The sequence below is a fragment of the Spermophilus citellus genome (genome assembly GCF_964194105.1).
Source record: "Spermophilus citellus genome assembly, chromosome: 2".
NCBI lineage: Eukaryota > Metazoa > Chordata > Mammalia > Rodentia > Sciuridae > Spermophilus > Spermophilus citellus.
The window spans coordinates 18,488,956-18,513,223 of NC_138183.1; the positions used below are offsets into that span (position 1 = coordinate 18,488,956).

Consider the following 24,268-nt stretch of genomic DNA (forward strand, 5'->3'; position numbering starts at 1 on the left):
TGGGTCCCCTGGAATGTCTGTTTCAGGGGGCTAGCCCTGACTGCCAAGGCGCCCAGACTTTACCCCGTTGCCAGAACTGCATTTCAAAGCCATGAGTGCAGTTCTGGAGGGAGATCAAAGCTCTCTCAACTCAACTGTCATTAGAATATTTTCTTTATGCATCTCACTCGCTGATGGGTGCCAACAACATATTTCCTAAATGCACTGGCCTGGGATGGTACAACTCTGTAATAATCTGAATGAGAGGGCTGTCAGGGCCTGTTTTATTGAAAGAGGAGCAAAAGGGAACCACATTCAAAATGCAAAACAACCAACAAATCCCTTAAATGAAATCATGGGAAAAAGTGCGGGAAGGCTGAGCTTTTCCTAATCTAGAGGCATAGCACATTGGCACTCTCATTGTAAAGAAGGGTGGTCGGAGGTGTGGCTCCCAGGATGCCTAGGTCACGTCTCATAAGTCTTGATTTTTATTCCCATATAAAGCACGTCAACTTTCAGCTGACTTGCCTGATACAGAGGTGAGAATATCATTCCAAGGTCCTGTTCCCTGGAGGGTTTATTTGAGCTAACCAACTGGCTGAGAGTGAACCACTTCTAAGCTAAGAACAGTTCTTTCAAGTGAAAGGAAAAATGAAGGACCCCACCAGGATTCAAATCCTCCCTCCTCCACTAAGTTGCCTGGTGACCTCAAACATGTGACTCAGTCTCTTTTTAGAGCTCACTTTCCTCATCTGTAAAACGGGAATTGTAAAATTCAACTTAGAAAAAGAGTACATAAAATTCAATATGATAATAAGAAAGTGCCTAGAAGAGTAACCAATTCATAAAGGGCTCTTTTAAACCCAGTTCTCTTTTAAACCATGAAATCCCATGTTTTCGATTCTATGTAGGATGATGGGACATAATGGGTTAATCTTGCTCTCAGCCCCAGTGCCTGTTGTTGGGTTTCCATTCCGTCACTGAACCCTGACTCCCGTCACCGATGTGTTTTTCTCCAGCTCACAGAGCAAGTGCTGTAACATTGCCCGTTTCCAAATTCTGATTGCAGCTTGTCATTTCCAAGGAACCTCACAAGTCCACGAACCACTACTCCATTTCCAGAACACACTAGACCATTTGAAAATGATTATCAAATATAAAGATCAAAGCCACTCAGGGCAAGTCATTAAAGCAAGATAAACCTCAGAATGTTTATTGCATCCATATCCTTGTTCCAAATAACAAGGTTTCTCCAAGCTGTGACCAGTTCTAAAACCTGAATTTTGTACTTTATCCCAAGGGCCCTCATGAGCTGGGCTTTCTTTATTTTCTTGCTTAGTTTCATCATCAGAAATGCCTAAATTTGCCTCTCTTCTCTATAAAAAGAGACACAGGGAAAAATACTTGGGCAATTTATTAAATTCTGAGAACCCTGAATGTTTGATTTCCAGAATAATAGCATTTTTCTTATGGAAGTTTGACACACAAACAAGGAAAGTATAACATCACAATCAAAGACTAATTTAAAAACTGTTCATTTTTTTTCATTCATTTGTTGAATAGTCATTCTTAAATTACCTACTACTTTCCTTTCTTTCTTTCTCCTTCCTTCTTCACATAACATTCATTCATTCATTCCACTTATACTGATCAACATTTGTGAATATTCTATCATATACCATGTTTTAAGGCTAGAAATTTTTCATTATCAAAAGAATTAAAAGTTTTGTGAATGAAGATGTGTAATTGGATGATCACAACATATTGTTATAATACTAATAACTCCTACCATACGGGGGAATTAACTATATACTGACACTGTTGAAGTCCTTTTAAAATATATCACCCCTTTGAAGTTTTACAAAAGCCTGAAGGGGTAAGGATGAGTGTCCTCAGTTTATAGATGAAGAAACTACAGCTAGGTGAGGTGACTCCACACTTATCCAAGATCCCCTCCACTCGTGGGTGTCAGAAGTGGGTTATGACCTCTGGTCTGTTGAATACTAACAGACCATATTGGTGAGTTAGTCTCTCATATCCTTTTACAATATGTGTTTCGATAAAGGGGATGCTGGGTGTGGAGGGAGCACAGAGCAATGCACATACCCCACTGAAGGTGGGTAAGATACCACTGGTTTTCACGCAAAGAATGAACTTGGGCTGGCTACTGGTGCAACTGTGAGAAACAGAGAAAATGAACTTCCTCAGAAACTCAGAGGCTGGGAGGAGCACTAGAAGAATGATAAGCAACAAGCCCTCACTTGCAAGGACTGCAAAGTTGGGAATATGTGAGGATTGCTGGAGGAAGCAGCAATGGCTACATCAGAAAAGATCACATATTCCAGGTTTTGTAGAATGGAAGGTGTCCTGAAAGTTCTAAGTAGACCCTGGACAATTTACAGAAGAAAACGAAAAGATCTGGCTTATCTTTCCCAAAGAGCTTCCGGGAGGAATGTGGATGAGGGACTGGAGGAGGGGAACAAGTACAGAGACAAGGTCGAGCAGAACGGAGAGCAGACATGTGAACATCCAAGGTAACAGTATCCATGGAAAGGGTTTGACACTGAGTGGGGTGGGAGTGAGAGAAGCTGAAATGGTGGTTCTGGCTTATGATTTGGTCTATAGCACTTTCCATGCTACACAGCAAAGACCCGTTATTGGTGTTCTAACCCTAGGTCCAGCAAGAGGCGGACTCTCTTGAGTCATGCCCTCTGCTAAGTTGCCTAGGTAAACCCTTAAAAAAGTCACTGGCCTGTACCTCTCTGGGGATAAGACCATAATGAGACCAAGCAATGGGTAGGAGAATCCTGAGAATGGGGATTCGAGGAGGGGAGGTACTGATTCAGAAAAGCAGGTGGGACAGTGAAAAGGTTCTCAGACTTTTGGATTGCTAAACAAGAGTAAAGGTGGAAGTGAGTAGAGATTTTTAATCTTGAAGAAAAAAGAAAGGATTTAAGAGGGAATCAAACTCCACTGTCAATGATGTCTCTTATAAGTGCACCCAAAAGGAATACTCTCTCCAGTAGTACTACAAAGAAAGAATAAAATATTCTTAAAATAAAGGACTTTACTTTTAAATGAGTTTATTTTATCCAGAACTACACATCTGCTATTTTTCTTATTTAACTTTTTGAAAACAACCCTTTGAGACTTCTAGGGTGGAACCAAGTGTTAGAACACCCTGGCCAGCTCAGCTATGTCCACTTGGTTAATGTAAGTCATCCCCCAGGACTCAGCCTAGTGACCACAGGAACACCTCACATCTCAATCAGGTTCCCATCTTCTGCACTCCCTTAGTACCCTGGACCTCTCCATGATAGCACCTACCCAACTAGCTACCAACCTATGTGCAGGAAATTCCAAGGTAGAAAAATCATACCTGCTCTTGCATACCATTCAATGTAGTATTCCCAACAAACACTAGTAAGTCTGGTCCACAGTGGGCAGGTACACAGATGTGCGTGTGCACACACACACACACACACACACTCACACACACACACTCACACACACACACACACACACACACACATGCTGCTCAACAATCCCTTCTCTCTGATCTTTATTTAGGGTTCTCCAATGTCTGCTTTGACAGTGTCGGGGATGCAGAATGTGCTAATTTTCAGAGCAGCTGTTAAGGCATGAGGGATCTCTTGTGAGGGAAGAAAGTGCAATCACTTGAAGTATCATCTTGTGTTTGAAAGTACCAAAACAGTAATGTGACCATCCTATGTCACACTATGGCTTTCACAACAGAACCATGGAGTTCAAGGACCCTCAGCTTTCTCTTCCCATCACCTCAATTCCTTCTCAGAGCATCAAAACCACAATTGATAAATAGTACAAGTGACCACTGAGCAGAATGTGCCCAGCTCGCTGATATCCCTGTGGTTTGCCTTATGCTTGAAACACAATTAAACAAAGGCAAATCGCATGTATTTCACAAGTTGTAGCCGTCACCATGGTTTAGATAGAGGAGCTATTTCAGAAGACTATGTACTTTGGCTCTAGGTTTTAGCCATATTGGCTATGGGACTGATGTAAAGGCTACCTAAACAATATTAATTTTGGAAGGATGAATCAAGAATGATGTCATCACCACTATGTCAATATGGCAACATCTGGAATTTAATCTGGATCATGGCCCTACTCAAATCACCTAATCTTAGGCAAGTAACTAATTGATTTAAAATTAAAGCAATGCAATCATGACATTGGGTACAGGTCTCTCTGGGTGACCTTTAACATATCTAATAACTTCTCCAAATTTTGCCTTTTCTGGGGCTAAGATGGAGACGTTCAGAGGCTCAGGCAACAATGAAAGAATCCAAATATGGAGAAAGGGTTCTGACACTGTGTGTCAGGCTGTTAGAAGCAGAATTAGATTCAAATTGATTTTGGAAAGAGGATGCCACAATCAGCACCTGAGGGTGAACAACACAGTAGATGCGCAGACTGCCCAAGTGTGGGGGACCATTGCTAAGCCTCTGTTGGGATGCTAGTGATGTGAGTAGGATTTCTTCAACTTGTCAGGAAGCATAATTGCTCCTTCATTGCTACGCGGAACACAGTGCACCCTATTAGACACGGGGCTGGCAAATCCTTTGAAGGCAGGACTATCTCTTACTTCTACAGGTATCATCCGTGTTAACGCGTGGCTTTATTTGTACCTTTTAAACATACCAGGCCTTTCATTTCTACCCTATGCTTGTGTAAGCCTCTACCCTACAAGCCAGAAACCAGGATTACAATGTCTGATTTGAGAAGGTCTTAGCAGGGGCAGACCTTAAATGGTCTCATTTTACAGATGAAGAATTTGAAGTAAGGGAAGGGCCTTACTTCATTGTTAGCCACTAAGTTACTGGAAGAATCCATCACCTCTTTCCTTCAGGTTTGGCTAAATCACAGCAAACTGTGTATTTCTCACATGGATTCTTCCTTGAACCCTCTGTAAGACTCTCAGACACTTCATGCTTTTGTGGAGTTAGGGTCACCAGTGCCTTCTGTGGAAGCCAAACCCAAGGCTGAGAGCAGCAGGTGGCAGTCTGAACTCGCAAAGGGCGGAAATCATAAACATGAGAAGCTTGGAATGAAGACAGTACCCCCGCCCCTTCACCACCAGACCACTCAAACAACCTAGAACACAGAAAAGAGAAAGGAGGAAAGAGAAAGAAAATCTCCCTCCCCAAACAGGGAACTTCCAGCCCACCCCACTCACGCGAGTGCACCTGTCAGCAAACTGCTCCCAGCTAGCTGTGCACTTCCAGAAAGTGAGAGTAGAGGTGTGGAGGTCCCCTGGTTCCCAGGAGTCAGAAACAACCCAGTGGTGAGTGTGAAGGAAGACACTGAGTTGTGATCAATTTAGGGAAGTGCTTTCACTATTGTCCGTTGGAGCCTCCCTCCCTCTGCCCCCTGGCTTGGTTTTCTAACCTGGAAGGACACTGATCAAGTGTGCAAGCTGTCAGTGTCTCCAGTGGACGGAGAAAAGGCAATGAGAGGCTTAGTGTGCCGATCGTAAAAAACCCACCAACCTACAGCAGAGGCCTCAGGGCACCTAGTGCTCCCATGTGTCCAGGGACCTGGAGTTGGAAATATGCATCTGGGAAAGGGGTGAGAGAGGGAAACTCTCAGATCCTGGTCTATTGGGGGAAACTTGTCAGGCATGCTCCACTAAAAGGATCCTAACTGTCACCTGCAAACTTTGAGGACTGGGGTGTACTGGGGCAAGGGTGTCAGGCCAGAAGGCAGCTGCTGGGGGTGGCCCCGAGTACATTGCAGGCACTCTCCTTGGCCTCTGTTTCCTGCCCTTCTCATTATTCAGTGAGCCCCCAACTGGGATCCTAGACATGCCTTTGCTATTTGATAGAAATACATAAACTTAGTGTGGCGTGTCGCTTATCTCTTAGGAAAAGGAATCTATTAGAATTTAGTATGTGCAGGGCTTTTGGAAGTAAAACAAACCTTGAAAAAGATGAAACCTGTGAGAACTAAAACAAAAGTGCTCTTGGTAGTAGAGGGAGATGGATTAGGCCATCTCTGACTCCCAGGACAGCCCCGAGATCCCAGTAAAAGGGCTAGTGAGAGGAAGCTAGGAATTTGGGGATATGCATGTAGGAGGTCAGCAGATTTCCCAGAGGAGGGAAATCCTCAAACAATGCCAGCAATACAAAGCAAAATAAGACTAAACACTATTATTTTCAGATGCCCTGTGTGCTCAGTGTTCTTCTGAAGGGTGGAATTTCATTGAGTCTTCTAAACTACCTAAGGCAGTTCCTTTCATCCTTAATTTCCCAGAGAGGTAACTGAGTCTTGTGAAAGGTTATAGAATGGTTAAATGGCTTAATCCCAATATGTTCTGTCTCCCAACCTTGTGTTTTTATTTATTCACTACACTGTCCTGATCCTGTTCCTCACAGGTAACTGTTTTTGAGCTCCTTGTTGAGTTCATTTTTAGGAGCCATGAGCAGCTCTTGTCTTTGATTCCTTTCCCCACTGCATTCAGCTCTCCAAGACCACAAAGTGACATGTGCACAAGATTCACAGGTGGGAACTTCTGATTAAAGATGGACTTGGCTCGAGAAGGACAGCATGAAGGAAACCCAGACTGAATCAGAGAAAATGTGCACTAGTCAGCCTGGACATGTATATTTGTATATCAACACTCAAGTGAGATCAAGGGATGGTCAGAACCTTGAGTAACTTCAACCAAAATGGCACATGTCCCATTTTGACCAATCCCAACACTGCACAGGAGGGTTCTGTGAGCAAAAATGTCCCCTAATACAGTTACACATTTGCATCATTATCAAAATAAGCTGGCGGGCAAATTCAATGAGTTTAATATAAGTGATGTGGTCTTTATTTAAAAATACCAATTCTGAGCCCAGTTCTTAAAAAAAAAAAAAGGTAGTATTTTAAGAATGAAAGTACTGGGGATAAATGCTTTCCATTTGTGAAGTGCAGTTTTATCCAGGCCTTTTTTATGATCCTGCAGGAAGGCAGTCTCTGTAAAACAGTGCTGACAGGGAGGCGATTCTGTCCACGTGTGCACGCAAGAAGGGAGGGAACTTCTCCAACACCTACTATGTGCCAGACACCAAGCCAGATGTTTCACACAGGTTCCATTTACATTTCATGGCATGCCACAGGATAGCTGTTATCACCCAATTTTAACAGATGAGAAACCTGCAACTCTTACCGAGCAAAGTGCCAAGGTCAGACCGCCAGGCAGAGTGGAGCCAAGATTCAAACCCTGGTCAATCTCCAACACGCATAATTTTTCCACTACACCAACCCTGACTCCTGTTATTGCTGTAATGAATATTAGTCACGTTAAATAAACCCTGATATTCTGATTATAAAATTCCAAGCAATTTCTCTTACATGATTACTGGAAAAGAATGAACGAAGTTACTGCAGAAAAAAAAATAATGCCCCCTTTCATCTGCATGCTGGTTAACTCTTCCCAGAACTCTTTATGGGATATTATTTTATGTGATCCTCATGGCCACATAAACTAATATATGATCCATGGTGTCAGATACTATTATTTCTTTCAATAGATGTGAAAGTGGAGGTTCAGAGAGATTAAGAGACTTGCCCAAGATTGCATAGCTAAGAAACTGCCTAGCCAAGGCTAAAATCTATTCCCCCTGAACTCTTATGTCATTCTAAACCAGCCTCATTCTTTGAGAACTACAACCTAAAAAAAAAAAAATGTAGCATCTACCTGCATGAAGTCCCAACTAGACTCACCTTTTTCTTGTAACTTAACACTTCCAACTTCCACCCCATTCCACGATGAGTCTGATCATCTCATGAACCTCTTTCCTATCATGAGGTCTTCTCATGCTAAAGACCTATTTGTGTCCCTTCTTTAACATTAAGGCTTTTCTAGCTACTCCAACAACTGTGATCCTTCCTTTTCTCAGAGCCGTGGGAACCTCATCGTCCTGTGGTTCCACTGGAAATTACTCATCTGACTTCTTGCCATTTTTTCAATGATTATAACGAAATGTCATTAAACCACAGCATCCAGGCTCCTTTAAGACAAGAGATTCTGTCTTGGATCCCTACCGCATTCATCATCACACTCTGGATATTAAAGGAGTCTGAGCAAAATATGGATGATGGGTGAAAACATGACCATCCTAGATATAACTTTTTCAAGTTTCAAACTTCTGGTTTCTAAAATATCAAAGAATTTTGAGTGGGGGTGGAAATGGCATGAGAGTAGGAAGTGAGACCATGGGCCTTGGCTTCAGTTCAGTCCCTCTCTTACTGGGAGGTCTAGGTCAGTGTTACTCCTTCATGAACATTTTTTCTCTTTATCTGAACCAAGAGGGGACTGGTCCCCTTTTTTGCTTCTTCCAGCTTTGAGAATCCTGATTCCATGAAAGATTTTTTCAGATTTAGAAAAGAACTGGGGAGTAGAAAGTGTATGGTTCATAAAACCATTCTAGAAAAGAAGTGGTGTACCCCACTAAAGAAAAGACAAATCACTTAAAGGACCCTGATAGAGGACAGGGTGAAGAAACTGAGGTGGGCTACAGCTGCCAGCAGAAGGTCAAGGAGCTGACTTCAGGACTTACCAGGATCCCTTTTGAAAGACTTCCTATAATGTTAACTTGGTAAGAAACATAATGTAGACCTACACTCTTGGGAACGCTCTTGTTATATAATAATAATAATAACAACAACAACAATAATAATAATAATAATACAGGAAGACGAAGGACACATTTTAGTACAAGGCAACAGTGTAGAGAAGTTTTCTCACTCTTCTAATTCCATGTGACTACCTACTCATGAACAAAGTTGAAGGTCACCGGTCTGTGCCAGAGCCAGTGATTTGGAAGGGTCCACACAGGGAATTAACTGGTGAGTTTACTTCAGTGTCCTCTCTCAGTGAGGACAGAATGTCCACTGACCCTGAATTTCTTGACACTGAGACTTTCTATTCATATCAATCTTTTGCATCTCACTTTCAAAAGAGCATGTGAAGTACATTCTACTTGTTTGCACACGACTCTAGTGGCTGAAGAAGAAGTTATGCCCACCTGGTTTGTCTCCACCACTGAAGAGAGAGAATGACCCAAGGTTCACCTAAAATGTCTTTTTCAAACTGTATGCTCACACAGCAAGACTCCCTTTGGCTGCTCCTGTGGGCCCTTCCCTTACCAGTGGCTTTGATGGGGTGTTTACTTGTCTGTCTTACTCACCAGGAGGTGAGCTGCAAAAGGGTGGTAATTGCACTTGCAGAAAGGAAGTATTCAACCAACATTTACTGAGGGAAGAAAAGAAGAACAGGAGGAATGAAGACAGGAAGGGGAAAAAGTGGGAAGAAAGGAGGAAGGGAGGGAGCATGAGAAGGGATGAAGCCTGATATTAAATTTTCTGTGAGATAAATTGAACCTGTCGCTGCTCTCATTCTGGTCCCCAGCCATCCTGATGGCCCCTGTTCTCCACGCCCTCCTCCGTCCTGCCACTCACTCTCCTCCCTGCCCTTGCAGATTCCCTACCCACTGCATGGCTGGCTTCCTCTGTGCTCTGGAAAGTCTATTTTTTTTTCATCCTGAGCCACTTTTCCCTACCCCCTGGGGAGGGTGGCCTCTATGGTTGCATCAAGTCCCTTTGCCTTGTGATTTCCAGTTTGGTTCACCCAATGGAAAATACTGGCAGGAGAGAATGACAGTGTGGAATTTCCTGTCCTAGGTCCCTTCTAGTCAGGTGGCTGCCTCCCTCTTCTGAGAGCCACAGCTGCTGCCAGGAAACCCTCTCCATTCCGCCACTCTCTCTGGGTTCCACAGTCACTCCCTTCTCTTAACCCCACGGACCAAAGGTAGAAATGGCTACCCAGGTTTGCTTGCTCTGAGTTAAGCCCAAGGTTCTGTTGGTTGGTCTAAACCCTTCCTGCAATGTCGTAAATAGCTGTGCCTTCAAAACAGCCCCTCCTTCAACTCTCCTTAATTATTCTGTTTGAGTGTGCCCTCTGTTCCCTGCCAAGACCCTGACGACTGATGCAGTGTGAGTCTCTATTTCTCAACAGGCTGCCTATTCCTGGATGTCTACTCAAATCATCCCTCCTCCTGCCTTGTTTTCCCTAATCAGAATAAACCTCTGGCATTTCAGGTCTTCTGTCCTCAATCTGATGACTTTCATTCAACTTTGTTGTAAAACTGGAGGCCCCTCTCTGGTGCAAGACACGTTCAGCCTATCACAATACCCTCAATGAATAGCAGAAATGCTGGATACCCAATAAATGCCTAATAGACAGAAAAGAAACCATCATGTGGTTTCCTAACATGATTTGGAATAGGATATCAACAGAAGGTTGTGCTGTGCTGTGCTGGGCTGTGCGCAACCCAAGACCAACAAGGTCACTTTCTCCACTAGCACTGCGATCACAGCTATGGTCTCCCTGTGCACGGCTATCAGTGCCTGCTTCAGGCCAGTGGTGATGGGGAGCCCATGCACCTGCAGGGAAGCGCTCCCCAGGAAGAACCACATGGACTGGAGACACCATCATCTGTCACTCAGCTCCATGCTTCCTCCTGCCGCTGAAACCATGCTTTTAGAAACCATATAGAATAATTCTGTCCTCTTTCCCATAGAACAGGCCTTCAGAGACTTAAAGCATATGTGTCATGACTGTGTGGTCATGGCCCTGTGACAATGTTCTCCTTCAGCTCAGGCATCCTCAAATGGGTATATGGCATGGCTCCCAGTTCCTCACTGTTCTAGTGGCCTTCTTCAACATCCTCAGCTGGATGTCCTTATCATTGCCTCTCACTAAGGAAACCCACTGCCAATGCAGCTATAGTAGTTCTGAAGTGGCTCATAAAAACTCAAGGCCATGATCTAATTTTCCTCCTAACTTACTCAGCACTTCACAACCCCAAGCTCTTGGGAGAAGCAGAAGAAGACAGTGAGGGCAGAATATGAGGTAGCAGGTGTCTGTGTCTAAAAAGAACGTCATGGCAATTCTGGGAAACCGGGCCATAGTAGATGACCAAGGTTGGGAATCTGGAACCCCTCTCCCCAGGCTTCACCATTAATGGACTGTGTGAGCTTTGGCTTCAGTCTCCCTTTATATAAGGAGGTTGGGCTGAATAATCTCTGAGCATGTTGCCAAGTCAGAAAACTGACATCATTCGGATGCCTTCTGAAGACCCTCCTCAGGAACTGGGTACTCTCCTGTAAGACATGCATTCCTGAATCTCGGACCAATGGGACCAAGGACTAATAGATCAAAAAGGGAGAGTTTCAGTGTGTTCAAAAGAATTGGTACTTCTCTGTTGGAATCGGACAACTTGCTCAGCTGCATTTTGGGTGGATCTTATTTTTCTCCGGAGAAGTACCACAGAATTTGAGAGAACGATGAACTTTAATCAGTGCTACTCAAAGTGGACCATCCATGAGCTGCCCATGACACAGAGAATACAGAAATGGAGAGTCAGCAATTGGAAACCTTTTGAGAACCTGACATTGTTGCAGGATTCTGAAGGACTTTCATTTTGTATCAGTTCATTTTTGTTGTCTATGAAAAAGATACTAGTTTTAGACATTTAGTGAAAAAAAAATCCCCGTCTTTTGCCATAGGTTAAGAAGTAGAGATTTAAATATTCTCTTTACCCATTAAGAAAGAGACATAAAAAGAGGTAAAGATAGACATGGAAAGATAGGTATAGGGATAGAGCTAGAGTTACAGGTAGAGACAGAACAAATTCTGCATGAGCTTTGCTTTCAGCTCTTTATTAAAATCCACCTAGTTTCCCTGTTTCTATTAGAAGTGCTGGCCCTCTTCCCTTCTTTCTTGCCCTCGTTCCTTCCTTCCTTCCTTCCTTCCTCCCTCTCACCCTGCCTCTCTTTTGTTTAAGGTTGCAAAGAAACTATTTATTCCACAGGTTTCTCCCTTCACCCAGGAAAGCTGATTTGGCCAGAACCCTGTAACCCCCAGCCTCATAGGGAGATGACACATAGCCTGGTGGGGCACATAGTTTTGCCAGCCAGCAAACAAATAGACCATGGCGTGAGTGGTCACAGCACAGACACATGGTCATCCACAGGTGCTCCGGGCATGCAGTGCCATGACTGAGGCTAGCGGAGGCCTTTGGAACCTACCAGTGCTGTCTGCTGATTGTGAATTATCTGGAACATGGGGCCCCACAGCCCCTCCACACCAGCATGGTGCTCTGCAAACACCAGCTTCCCTGGATCCTGACCCAGTGACGGATCACTGTCATCAGCTTTCTCCCAAGCCTTTAGTAAAGCCACCCTGCCTGTCACCCCTGTCCTTTATTTCTACCTCTAATTGTTGCTTGAATTTAAAAATATCCCACTTCAGTGGGAGCTTTGTAGTCAGTAGGTCTGGGTTTGAATCCAACGTCTCCATATGTTAGTGGGGTAACCTTAGTTAGATCCTTTCATCTTTCTGAATCCAGGATTTCCTTCAGCAAAATAAAGCCAAGGGTCCCTACCTACCTGGCACCTAGCAGGCACTGGACAAACATTTTGTTGTATGAATGAGTGAATGAGCAAATGAATGGATGTACAAATGGGTGACTGCCTTTCAGTTATGCCCACTCTGCCCTGGCACGTAGGTACCTCCTGGTTCCTGGCTTTAATAGAACACAAATTACACTGATCACAGAAGAACTGCATTTATGATTCACCTACTGACTTTTCTCATCTGTGAACTTGGCTAAGTCATTTCACTCTCTAACAAATTTCCTCTGTTTCCCATCAGTCAAATGCAAAGGTTAACGCCTATCTTCTCTCCCTTGTAAAGTTCTGGCAAGGACTAAATGGAAGCAGAGCTCACGGTGCCACCTGACCTGGAAGGAACTAGCCACACGGCAAGGCTGCTTCTCTCATGTCACGGCGCCAAGGTGAGAGTCCAGGGGCCCTCCTGGTGCCAGGAGGCTGAGCTGAAGTGCATCCTGACTGGCTGCCAAGCAGGACATTCCCCTGCCAGCACCGTCATTCCTCTGCACATAGGTACTTTGCCTGGGTACAGGAGGCCCTTGCTCTTTTGACAGAGACATAAAGGGAAGCGTCAGCAGAAAACCTGCAGAGGTCGGCAAATGTGCTATAGCCATCAGCAAGTGCAGGGTCCTGTGATGGGCAGAATGGGAAAGTTCAGCTTGAATCTGGGAAAAACAGGAAAATAGATGTTGTCCATCTCTCTGGATTAAAACCAGTTTCTTCAGGTCTCATATTAACTATGGGTCACTGGTGAGTTCACCTTTGGGGTCCAGGTTGGGATTACTAGTCATGACAGAGACTAAGCAAGGCATTAGATAGGGGTCCCCTCTTAGCCTTCTAAAGGCCTCCAGTGTCCTGCCTTCTCCCCTAGTCTCTGCTGACCAAATTATACCTATCTTTAAAAAATGAATTTTATTGTTTATATTTAAGGTCTACAGCAGGATGTTTTGGGATACATGGAGATAATAAAAATGTTACCATAGTGAAACTCATAAAATATCCATCATCTCACATAGTTACCTTTGTGTATATGTGCCTATGTCGGTCAAGAGCAGTTCAAGTCCACTCATTGAGCATGGATCCCAAATACAGTACAATTTTATTACTTACAGTCTTCATGTGCATTAGATCTCTAGCCTTGCTCTATTATGCCTCGAATGGCACCTAGTCTTGAAGACGTTGCTGACATATCACCTCTTCCAAAGAAGTCTCATATTCAAGGTGCAAGTCAACTTTTTTCTGGATCTCCTCTGCCACCCCCTCAACACCATACACTCACATTCATTAGACAAGGAATGACAAATACACTGATCAAGAGCTAATTATGTGCTAGCCACTGATGGAAAGAGACTTCACTTTATACATCCTCTCAGTCCCCACTGCAACTTGAACCAAGTAGGTGCTATATTCATCCCCATTTTACAGACGAGGAAACTTCTTTAGAAGCTTCTAAGAGGTCACAAAGTAAGAAAATGGTAGAGTTGAGGTCAGGCCCAGGTTGTCTGACTCCACCGACTCCAGCTCCACCAGCACTGTCCATTAGAACTTGCCATGATGATGGAAATATTCCATATTGCTCCATCCAGTATGGTGGCCACTAGCCACCTATGGTGACCTCATACTGGAAATAGGGCTCATGCAACTCAGGATTTAGATTTTAAATGTTATTTAGTTTTAACTGATTTAAATTTGAATTGTCACGGGCAAGAGACTTCTGTACTGAAGGGCAAAGCTCTAAACTACTCCATTATACATAGTACATAGATTTTTGTACTCATTGTGTGCCAACCAATATAAACTGAGTTCTTTGAGAACACAGGGCTTTGAGTCTTTCTTCAAGACCAATGGGAAATTCTCAAGATGAATAATGAACTATGCTTGCACATGGTCCTCTTGATTGCCTGAGCAATAGACTCGCCCTGATCATTAAACTGCTGCATGACCAAATTGTCCTCACCCTATAGGCCTCAGGGGATCTTATCTATAAAATGGAGCAGAGTTTTCAGCTCTTTACTGGGCATCTTCTTCCCAGGAGGGTCTTACCTGTGTGGAGAGTCAGGATCAAAGCACGTCTTGGTGACATCAGTGATTTCGGGGTCACAGCACTCCCCGCCATCGAAGTTGAACCGTTCATAGTTGCAGTCCATGTCACACACACCATTCTGCTGCTTCTTCATGAAGGCAGGGTGGCGCAGGTGGCGGCAGTCCCCACCGTCATGGCCAGTCAGCGAGTGGTTGCACTCGGGGTCACAGTTCTCATCCCCGATCTTGCTGATGTCACAGTTGGCCAAGATGAGGCGCTGGCGCAGAGAGGACTTGTTCACCTCCAGCACCTCCAACTCCCAGGAGATGTTGTAGTGTTTGAAGGCCTCGGCCAGCTGCTGGTGCTGGAAGTCCACCTGCTGGCGGCTCACCATGGGGTTCTTATGGTCATCATCGTACAGGTTGACCACGCGGTAGCGCACCACCTTGGGCCTGCGGAAAGTCGGGAGCTGGTTGTAGCTGGCGATGACTTCTGTGTTGTCACACAGCGTCTGCCCGCACAGAGGGGGCTCCAAACTCGTATCCAGCAAGAAGCCATGAGCACTGCTGAATTCCACTCGGGGGCTGTGACCGTCCTTCATGGGGGACCAAGTGCGCTTCACATTGTCCCAGTTCTCCTGGAGGAGGAGCTGAGGTAGAGGGGTGTGGAGGCCATGGGTTTCCATGTCGGACAGTATCTCCTGCTGAGTCCTGGCCACCTTCCACAGACTGAAGTGCTCAATGTAGCCCCGGAAGTTGTGGTTCAGAGCACTGCCTCCCAACATGAGCACTTTACACTTCTGGGTCAGCGGGCTGAATATGCCACCCACTTGCTGCGCAGAGGTTGCCACCTGGGCACCGTTCACATAGAGCTTCATCAGCCGACCATCATAGGTGGCAGCTAAGTATACCCACTGGCCTGGGAGGTAGCTGCGGTGGGCATTGATGGTGGTCACTTGCCGGGCCCGGTCTGTCTTCAAGGAGAAAAAGTAGCGTGGGTCTCTGTTGCCTTGATCACTGACAGTGTGAATGCCCACGACCCATCCTCGGTCTCGTGAGGTGTAAGAGCATTTGTCATACAGCCCTGTGTGACCCCAAAGGAAAAAGATCAATGAATAAAGGATGGAAGGAGAAGGTGGGAAAGTTATTTTTCTCTGATTAAATATATATCAGGATATTCTGCACTAGTTGTTTTCAAACTGCCCTGATGGGACCCTGCCTCTGGGACCTCCCCAAGGGCAAGGAGAAGGCTGGAGGACTGAGAGGGCAAGGGAGCTATATTCCAAGCAGTCTAACTACAACTTGAATTCAAGCAGTTTTATTGCCATTTTTCAATATGGCACATGAAAGAAAACTTTGGAAAAATGGGTGCTTCCCCCAAAGAAAACTTAAGAAGAACAGTGGTAAAAAAAAAAAAAAAAAAAAAAAAAAAAAAAAAAAAAAAAAAAAAACCTGTAAACCGTTGGTTTCGCAAAGAGTTGAATGGGAAAGAAGACCAGTGGAGAGAGTATTTTAATTGTAGTATAATATTTGTTGTGAAAGGAGGAATAGTGGGAGGCGGTGATAAATGGAAGGTGCTCATTTAAAAGGGCATTCCCTAGGATCCACTTAGCAGTCATTCAATGATCTGAGGTGTCAACCCTGTGGAAACTTGGCTTAAAAAAGTGAGGGCCAAGGACTGAAAAGGGCTATTTCTAACAAGAATCTTGGCTAAGCCCTAATGTGCATCCCCAAAGAAAGGCAGACAATTAATAGCTGAACCATTTTTGAAGATCATCACCTCCAACTCCTTCTCTTTCTGGGTGAGGGACTTGAGACCCATAGAATGGAAAGCATTTGTTGCATTCCGTGGAATCATTGACAAATCTCCTAAGACCCAATTTAGCTTGCTTTTCTCTAGTACTAATCCATATATAATCCATAGACACACGTGTACCCTCTTAACATAAGAAGAGGCCAGGAATGCCTAGATAATTATTATTAGTACATTAGAGCAAAGTCCACAAAGCTTCTTTGCAGGCCAGACATTGTGTCAAGGTCTGTATATGTATTAGTTCAGCTAATACATCAGTGACACTAAGTTTCTAATTTGTGTCAAGATTGATATGGCAATTAAAGAAAGGGAAGAGACAGGGTCAGGGTCAACTGGTTGGTAAGTGGATCCCAGTTCTATAAGATTCTGGAATTCACTGTCCTGTGTGCTAGTTTCGTAGCATCTCCTACCCCTTTACTCATGCCTCAGGGATTTGGACCACTCAGCTACCTGGGGGGTATCACATGCTTTAGCTAAATGTTTGGGGACTTTCCAAGCCAGGCATCCCTAGACTTATTCTGAGAATGTTAAGAAGTAGCTTAGTGGATACTCTCTGGATCTAATTATCTTTATACTTACCAATCCCCTGTTCCTAGCCTTTCTGGAATATACCCAGTGTCCTTGGCACAAACAAAGCTGTTGGATAGGGAAGAGGACTTTCTAATTAAGAGTGTATTTTAAGTGTCAGATGATGCATGAGGCCAGGTGGGAGGAGAAAGAGAGGGAGATGAGAATGAATAGATGATGCTCATTTAGAAAGACAGTCCCTGTTCTCAGATGGAGAATCACTGCGGTCACCATAACTCTGAGTGTGCATCTGCCATTATGCTCATCCAAAGAGCATGGAGAGTGTCCAGAAAAATCAATAGAGGAGGCCCACACAGTCTTTACTCCTTTGTGGCTCTGGGACCTGAGAATTTATATAAATCCCTGCTAGCTGCTAACACAGCCAGGATTTTGGCTGAGGATCTAGGCCCACCTACACCTCTCTTCCCATTCCCTGCTGAACCATATTTCAGGTCAGAGTCTCCATCCACAGTCATCCTACTCTTATGGTTATAGTGACCTTGGCAAGACACCAATTAAATCTTCTGGGTCTTGGTTCTCTGTGTGGTCAAGCAGGGGACTGAATGAAGTTCCCCATTATGTACTGAGACCCAGTCTGATTTCCCTTATTCCAGGATTTCCAATGCCAGCCCTGTGAGTAGAAATCACTCCCTCCACTGAACCTGTTCTACTTTTAGGAAACTTGACACTGGCTGTCCGGTTCTAGAGTTGCCTATGTTACTTCCCATGCCTCCTCTCTGCAAGCCTGGGTATTCTTGAGAGTGAGGACCATGTCTGGGTCATCATCTCCATAACCTGTCCAGCACCTGCTGCAGCAGGCCTTCCATTAGTGTCTCATGAATAAGCACGGGACATGTGATTCTGAACAGAGTGGGAAAAGAGACAAGGCAAGGACTTTAAGGACCAAACAGAGTAAAAGACAATACTTTGTATCTCCATGGCTAAAGGACAGAGAGACTCAGAGGGCAGAATGTGTTCTTGGTATGGGGAGAAAGGGCAGGATCTTTGGACTCAGGATAATCTGCCTGAATTCTAATGACAGCAATTACTATCAGTACATCAGGGACAAAGTCACTTCCCCTCTGTGGACCTTAATTCCCTCATATGTTGTCACACTTAAATGACATAGTGGATATAGAGTCCCTGGCATACAATGGCTGTCCAAAGAAGAGTTCCTTCTTAAGATGCTGGAAGGTCTGGGAGTAACATCAAAGATGAAAAAGTAGGAAACAACCAGAAATAAAATGCAACAAAGCCAAAGAGAGAAGGTGCCCTGAAGGTATCTTGCCTAATTGGTTAAGAGCTGGAATGAAGGCACAAGTCCCCTCAATCCCACGGACAAGCCCTTCTTATAAATCATAAATCCCCATCAGCTTAGATGATACTAAGAGACTATATATAAAAAGCTACCTCCCTGCCAACTCCCTCCAAAGACAAAGACTGGACTCCAAATTTGGATCCCATTGCCCCAGATCTCTCTGCACATCAGGAATCAACAGGAGCAGAGGTTGCTGAAGTCACCACATTCATGTCCAGCCCGTATCTTAGCTCCACTTCTTTCCCTCCCCTGTCTACTCCGTCCTGCCACAAAAAGAAAATGAAGGGTCTTCTAATGAGAAAATTCAAATCTGAAACAGAATCTTATGCACTCTTTCTCTCTCTCTCCCGCAGGTTTTTATTTTGCCAGGGGCTCCTAGCCCCTGGTTTTCCTGTTGCCCTTGGAAGGCGGCTTGCCTGGTTAGCAAGGTAAAATGTTTACACATCTGTAGGGAGCCCTCAGTTCAGAAGCCTTCCGTGGCTGGGGCCACCTCTGTTTGCAGTTTAGAGAAAAGAGGGGAGGATTGAGAGAGGCCAGATGCCGCAGCCCAGAGCCCAGGAGTAAGGGGTAGCTTAGCCCCGGGAGGCAGAGAGGAAGGGCAGAGAGAGGGTTTTCAGTGGAACCAAGAGGAAACATATGAAGGGAAATGAGAACCTTGAAGAAGTGGCTTCAGAAGTTCAGAGGAAATGTTTACCTGGTAAGTGGTGGAAGAAAATAAGTGGGCTGAAACAGGGATAGGAAGTCTAATGGCAATGGGGCTTTATTTCTATATGAAAGTAACGTAATCAATAGTAGTCACATTTCAGGGGGCTGGGAGGGAAGTATCCATGTACCACCAGCTCCAAACCAGAGATCTGGCCCCAGAGATCTGCACTTGGCATGCCAGGTGACCTTGCCTGGGACAAGTCAAACTCTCCCCTCTATGCTGCTGGGCTTCATTTTCCTTTTCTGTAAAAGGAGGGGTCCTGATGAAATGATCCCCCACTGGAATTTAAGAGGTCTTTTGTTCCCTGTTAGAATGGTTCCTTGTATGTTCATGGTGCTCAAAAAATACGTGTTGATTTGAATTGGATGTCTTATTTCATTCCCAATTCCTCTAGGCTTGGTTTCCTATCCTCTGTGTCTCTCCACACAGGACACAGAACCGTATTCTCTGGAGGATACCAAAGTTCCAGCACATATCCACAGTGCCCTTCCCCAGTTGTTCAGCTAGCTGGAATCATGGTTTTCAAATTGGTGCTAGTGAGTCTGGAGTCAGCACTACCATATGAGACCAAGGGATGATCCCAAGGGACATGCAACAGAGTGGAGTCCACCTGTGATTCTGCACACCATCTACATATAATTAGCAATATTCCTGCCCTAATGCTATAGGCCTGCAGGAACCGACAGTGAAAGTATCAAGAATCCTTTTATACTTCAAGGAGGTGTCTGGGCACACTGCATAGCAGGAGAGCAGTGGAGGGCCATACCAGGAGAGGGGCTCCTGTTAAGACACTGAAACCCTGGTCAGCTGGTCTTCTAATAGGTCCCTATCTTTCTACAGCTAAGCTTGATACACAAAGGGCTTCAAATTTCCCCAGAAACCTGATGTTTAAATAAACATTAAGTTTAACTGTAAAACATTGTCTCTTTTTCTTCTCATCGCACCATTCAACCTCACTCCCAAAGAGCAAGACATGCATAAAAGAGGAAAACCCAAAGGCCGAAGGCAGAGGTAGGGGATGCCCCCCAAATCTTGGCCAGAGCTGTCCTGGGAGAATACTCTGGGAATGAGGGGCACCCTTTAAAAATCACTTGAAAGTTATACCCCAAGGCATTATATGGTCTGAGCACCCCCAGCCACCCTAGGCCCTGACACATCTCTGTCCCTGGTATTTATCCCACTCCTGCATGTCCTAAAACCCATCACTCATTCAATGCCCCCTTGCCCAACATGAGTCTGTTTGGTTCCTTGGCAAATGTTCAGTGTCTTGACACACAGCCTGATATGTCATAGGTGTCCTATCGAGTGTGTTGTATTTCTGCCTTCTCTGTAAAAGCACGCTACCCTTTCTTTAGAAGTGACTAAATACCATGTGCTCAAGCATTCATCTCCTTTACAAAGCTGTCAGCAGAGCCCACTCTTCAGAGTAAACTGAGGCTCAGAAAGAACAAGTGGATGTCCAAGGTATCACAGGGCAGTAGTCAGTCCTACAAGATTCCCAGACCAAGGCCTGGAATCACATCACTGCACCAATTGCCAAGTGCCAAGCATTTTATTGTAGGCTGTTTGAAGGCACAGCCCCCTTCCAGGGCTACTTCTGCAAGTCCTGCAGCGCCAACACAAGCAAGCTGTACTGAACTACAAGCCAGGAGGTGACTTTCCCTGCCATTCTTTGCCTGGACCTAAACATGGACTCAGAATCCATGGTTCTTTAGCCCTAGTCAGGAGGTTGTTCTATTGAGTTCACACACTTGCCTGGGACTCAGGACTTGTCTAAGCCCTTTCCTTCCTTCCTGCATTAGTTATTGGACACAATAACTTTATTTATTTGTTATGTGGTGCTGAGGATGGAACACAGTGTCTCACATGTATGAGTCAAGTACTCTACCACTGAGCTGCAAGCCCACCCCTGGCCTCTTTCTTTTTCTGCAGTATGCAATGTTTCCTGAGCTTGTCTAACTGCATCAGAACTTCCAGCACTGGCCTTCTTGCTTGATGGTTTCTGACCCAAGGTTTTTCCAACTTCCAGTTTTTATAATGCCTTTTTCCCCCCTCCTGAGATTGCTGTTGTCCTCTGATTGCCTTCCATCTTTCTTTTCTTCTGTATGTGAATAGTAGTGCCCCCCTAAAAATGCACAGGTTGAAGTCATAAGCCCCTGTAGCTCAGAATATGACTGTATTTAGAGAAGGGGTCTTTAAAGAGGTAATTACATTGCAGTAAAGTCACTAGGTGGGTCCCAATCCAGTAAGACCAGTGTTCTTGGAAGAAGAGGATAATTAGGGCACCTAAGTGTACAGAGGGAGCCAGGTGAGGACACAGAGAGAAGACGGCCACCTGCAAGCCAAGGAGAGAGACCTCAGAAGACAACAATCCTGCCAATCCCTGGATCTCAGACTTCCAGTCTCCAGAACTGTAAGAAAATAAAGTTTCTCTTCTTTAATCCACGTCATCTGTGCCCCTTCCTTAGGGCAGCCCTGCCAAAGGATCACACCGTCATTCCATGAGCTTTCTACATTCTCTCTCTGGGATTTCCTTAAAATCTATCCCATTGCCCACTTGTTCCCAGTTGAGAATTACTCCTGCATTATGATGGAGTGTGTCAATGTATTCAATTCCTCTTTTGAGAGGAGCCAAGTTTATATTAGGAGGATTCCTAAATTGGTGGTGCGGTCACCATGCACCATGCACCCTGGGGAAGGGTGCCCTGTGTCTCCATGTGAATTTGCGTTTAAAGCCCCTGCTGTGTGCTGAACTTGCAGCTACTGCTTCCCAGGCTGAGATACTTCCTGTAATCCTCACAGAGACCTTGTGCCACACATAGCTGCCATTTAAAGGTGAGATAACTTGAGAGTCAGAGAAGAGCTGTCCAATGCCCAAAGCCACACAGCAACTCCCAGTAGGAAGGGCTGGAAATCATGTATCCTGACTTCTAGTTAAGCTTCCCCACAGCTCAGGGAGACCCTGGTCATGTCTCCATCCTGTGGCTTTTCCTATGCTATTTTCCTGAGATGGTTAAACTCAATAGCACTGATAACATTTGATTTTCTTTCATCACTGTCAAAGGAGGAGAATTAGCAAAAGATGGCAATTGATATCCAGTCTGTAATTTATTTTGGCTCATTAGGGGAGTAAATACAGGAGGAGAGAAAACTCTACCAAGGTCACTCTTCTCTATTAAAAGTAGTATTTTCAAATAAATGATAACAATAATAGTCTTTGAAAACCTTCATGTATAAGTTTCTCAAGGTGCAGATACCCCATTAGGATCTTATAACAAGCCAGGGAAATGGGCTTTATTATTTTCATTTGGCAGATAAGGAAACTGAGGTGTGGAGAAGCTAAGTTGTTTTTCTTTCCAAGGATCCCATGTAGGGATTGGGGGAATTGGATCTGATTCTGCCTGCCCTCTGTCTGACTCTAGAGGCAAAGTTGACCCCAGCATGCTTTCCTGCAGGGGAATATCCCTCACCCTCAGTCAAGGCTGTTGTTCCCAGCTCTGTTGCTGCAGTGCTGTGGGTCACTAGATAAGAGGTCCCACCTCAGAGTTTCCTCCTCTTCCCTCCCTATCAGATGGCAAGGTCACAGCAAATGGTCATAGAGGTCCCTTCTATGTCAGCCTCTGGACTCTAAAGATCTGGCTCCTTCAGATATCCAGCCCCGGGCTCCCACTGAGGGAGATGTAAGGTCCTGGTGGGGGAGACAGTCCAGGCCCTCCGATTTCAGGATGCCCACTAGCTGTGGGACATCTGCCAGGAGAATACAAGCAGAGGTGAGAGGATGTGGGGATGAAAGCAGGGAATTTAGGTCAACAATCTGGTTTCTTTCAAGAGACTAAAAAAATTAAGAGCTAAAGGTTGAAACGGGTCCTTTTTTTGTTTTGTTTTGTTTTCCCTTCCTCGATTTAATCGCCGGTATCAAAGCCACAGAGGAATGCTTGAGAGAGCAATACTATGGAAAGCTTTCATCTGTCCAGAGGAGAGTGATTAAAACAGACAGATTTGGGTTAAGTATACCCATGTCCTTGCAGAAGGTTCAGTCAGGGGGAGAATCACCCAAATGACCCGAAGGACTTGGTACCACCAACCATTTAGGGGAAGGCTGGGATGTCCCTGGAGAGTACACCTGAGGGCCTTTCCTCAGCATTCCTAACCCTCCAGGGTCATCCTGGCTCAAAGGTTCCCCTTAGGCTCGGTGGAAGGAGGGGACTTAAAGTGAGTCAAACTGGCTGGAGTTCTGGGCATCCTATTCTGGAATCAGTGAAGCAAGAGCATCAGAAGTAAGCATACAGAGCAGTTCACAAGGTCAAGATTGGCTTAGGTGTTTCCTCCGCTTTGGTCATGGAAGACCATGGGCAGGACCAGGTTTCCCTTTCCCAATGCCAAGGAGCTGCAGAATAAGCATCCACAATGCTATCTCTATCTGCTCTCCTACCTGGATTCTCATCCTTGCTGGGGGAAATGATCTGGGAGCTCCCTGACTCCATGGTTCTCCTCAGCTGTTTGAGTAGCTATGGGACCTTGGATGGGTTAATTCAACTCTCTGAGCCCCAGTTCTCCTGCATGTGCACTGGGGATGGAAAGTCCTAGCCTGAATACTTCACAGATCTCTTTTGATGGAGAAAGGAGATAAATGGATGCATATTTCCTTACAAACGACTTCAAGCTATTCAGATATGAGGTGATTTTGAGAAGAGTATCTTAGGGGTTCCTCAAACCCTTACATTTCATCAACATACTGACTCACGTAGTGCATTTGGAGTGGCAAAGTGCTCCTGGGGATTCCAGGTATACATGTGTTTCCCTCTGGCTCTTGACTCTCCAGCCTGCCCCCTTTGCTCATGCGTAAGCAGTTCGTGTAGGCATAGAAAGGTCAGGGTTTTACAGATGGACCAACCTGGGGTCAAATGCTGGCTCTGTCGTTTACTAGCCATGTGACTTGGGAAGTCAGGGCACCTCTTCTAGTTTTAGCCCTCTCACCTGTAAAATGGGGATAATACATCTTCCTCTGATGGTTGCAGGGGGAGCTAATGAGATAATGAACATGACAGAACTTGGCACGTGGCCACTGGCAACATAACAAGCTAAAACACATGTACTGTGGAGTCAGACTGATCTTTTCGAATCCCAGTTCTGCTCCTTGTTAGCTGTGTAGCCTGGGGCAGAATCTCTGCACCTCCTTGATAGTTCCCTCATATGTAAACTGACATAACAAGTACTTAACACCCAGTGCCATTTTGAGGATTTAGTGAGAGACAGCAAACATGCATTTGCATATCCCATGATAAAGGTAGCTGCACTTTTTTTATTAATATTCATAATAAATGTCTGTTCCTTTTCCACAGAATCAGGGCTATTTTTTCCCCTTCGCCTGTGCTGT

General features: G+C 44.9%; 1 protein-coding gene across 1 annotated transcript in view; it reads right to left on the bottom strand.

Moving 5' to 3' along the window:
- PAPPA (pappalysin 1) overlaps positions 1-24,268 on the bottom strand; it is a 241,998-nt gene that overhangs the window by 194,591 nt on the left and 23,139 nt on the right. Inside the window, exon 2 of the mRNA XM_081282172.1 lies at positions 14,509-15,571. Coding sequence (XP_081138298.1) covers positions 14,509-15,571 — 1,063 coding nt within the window. The remainder of the gene's footprint in view (positions 1-14,508; positions 15,572-24,268) is intronic.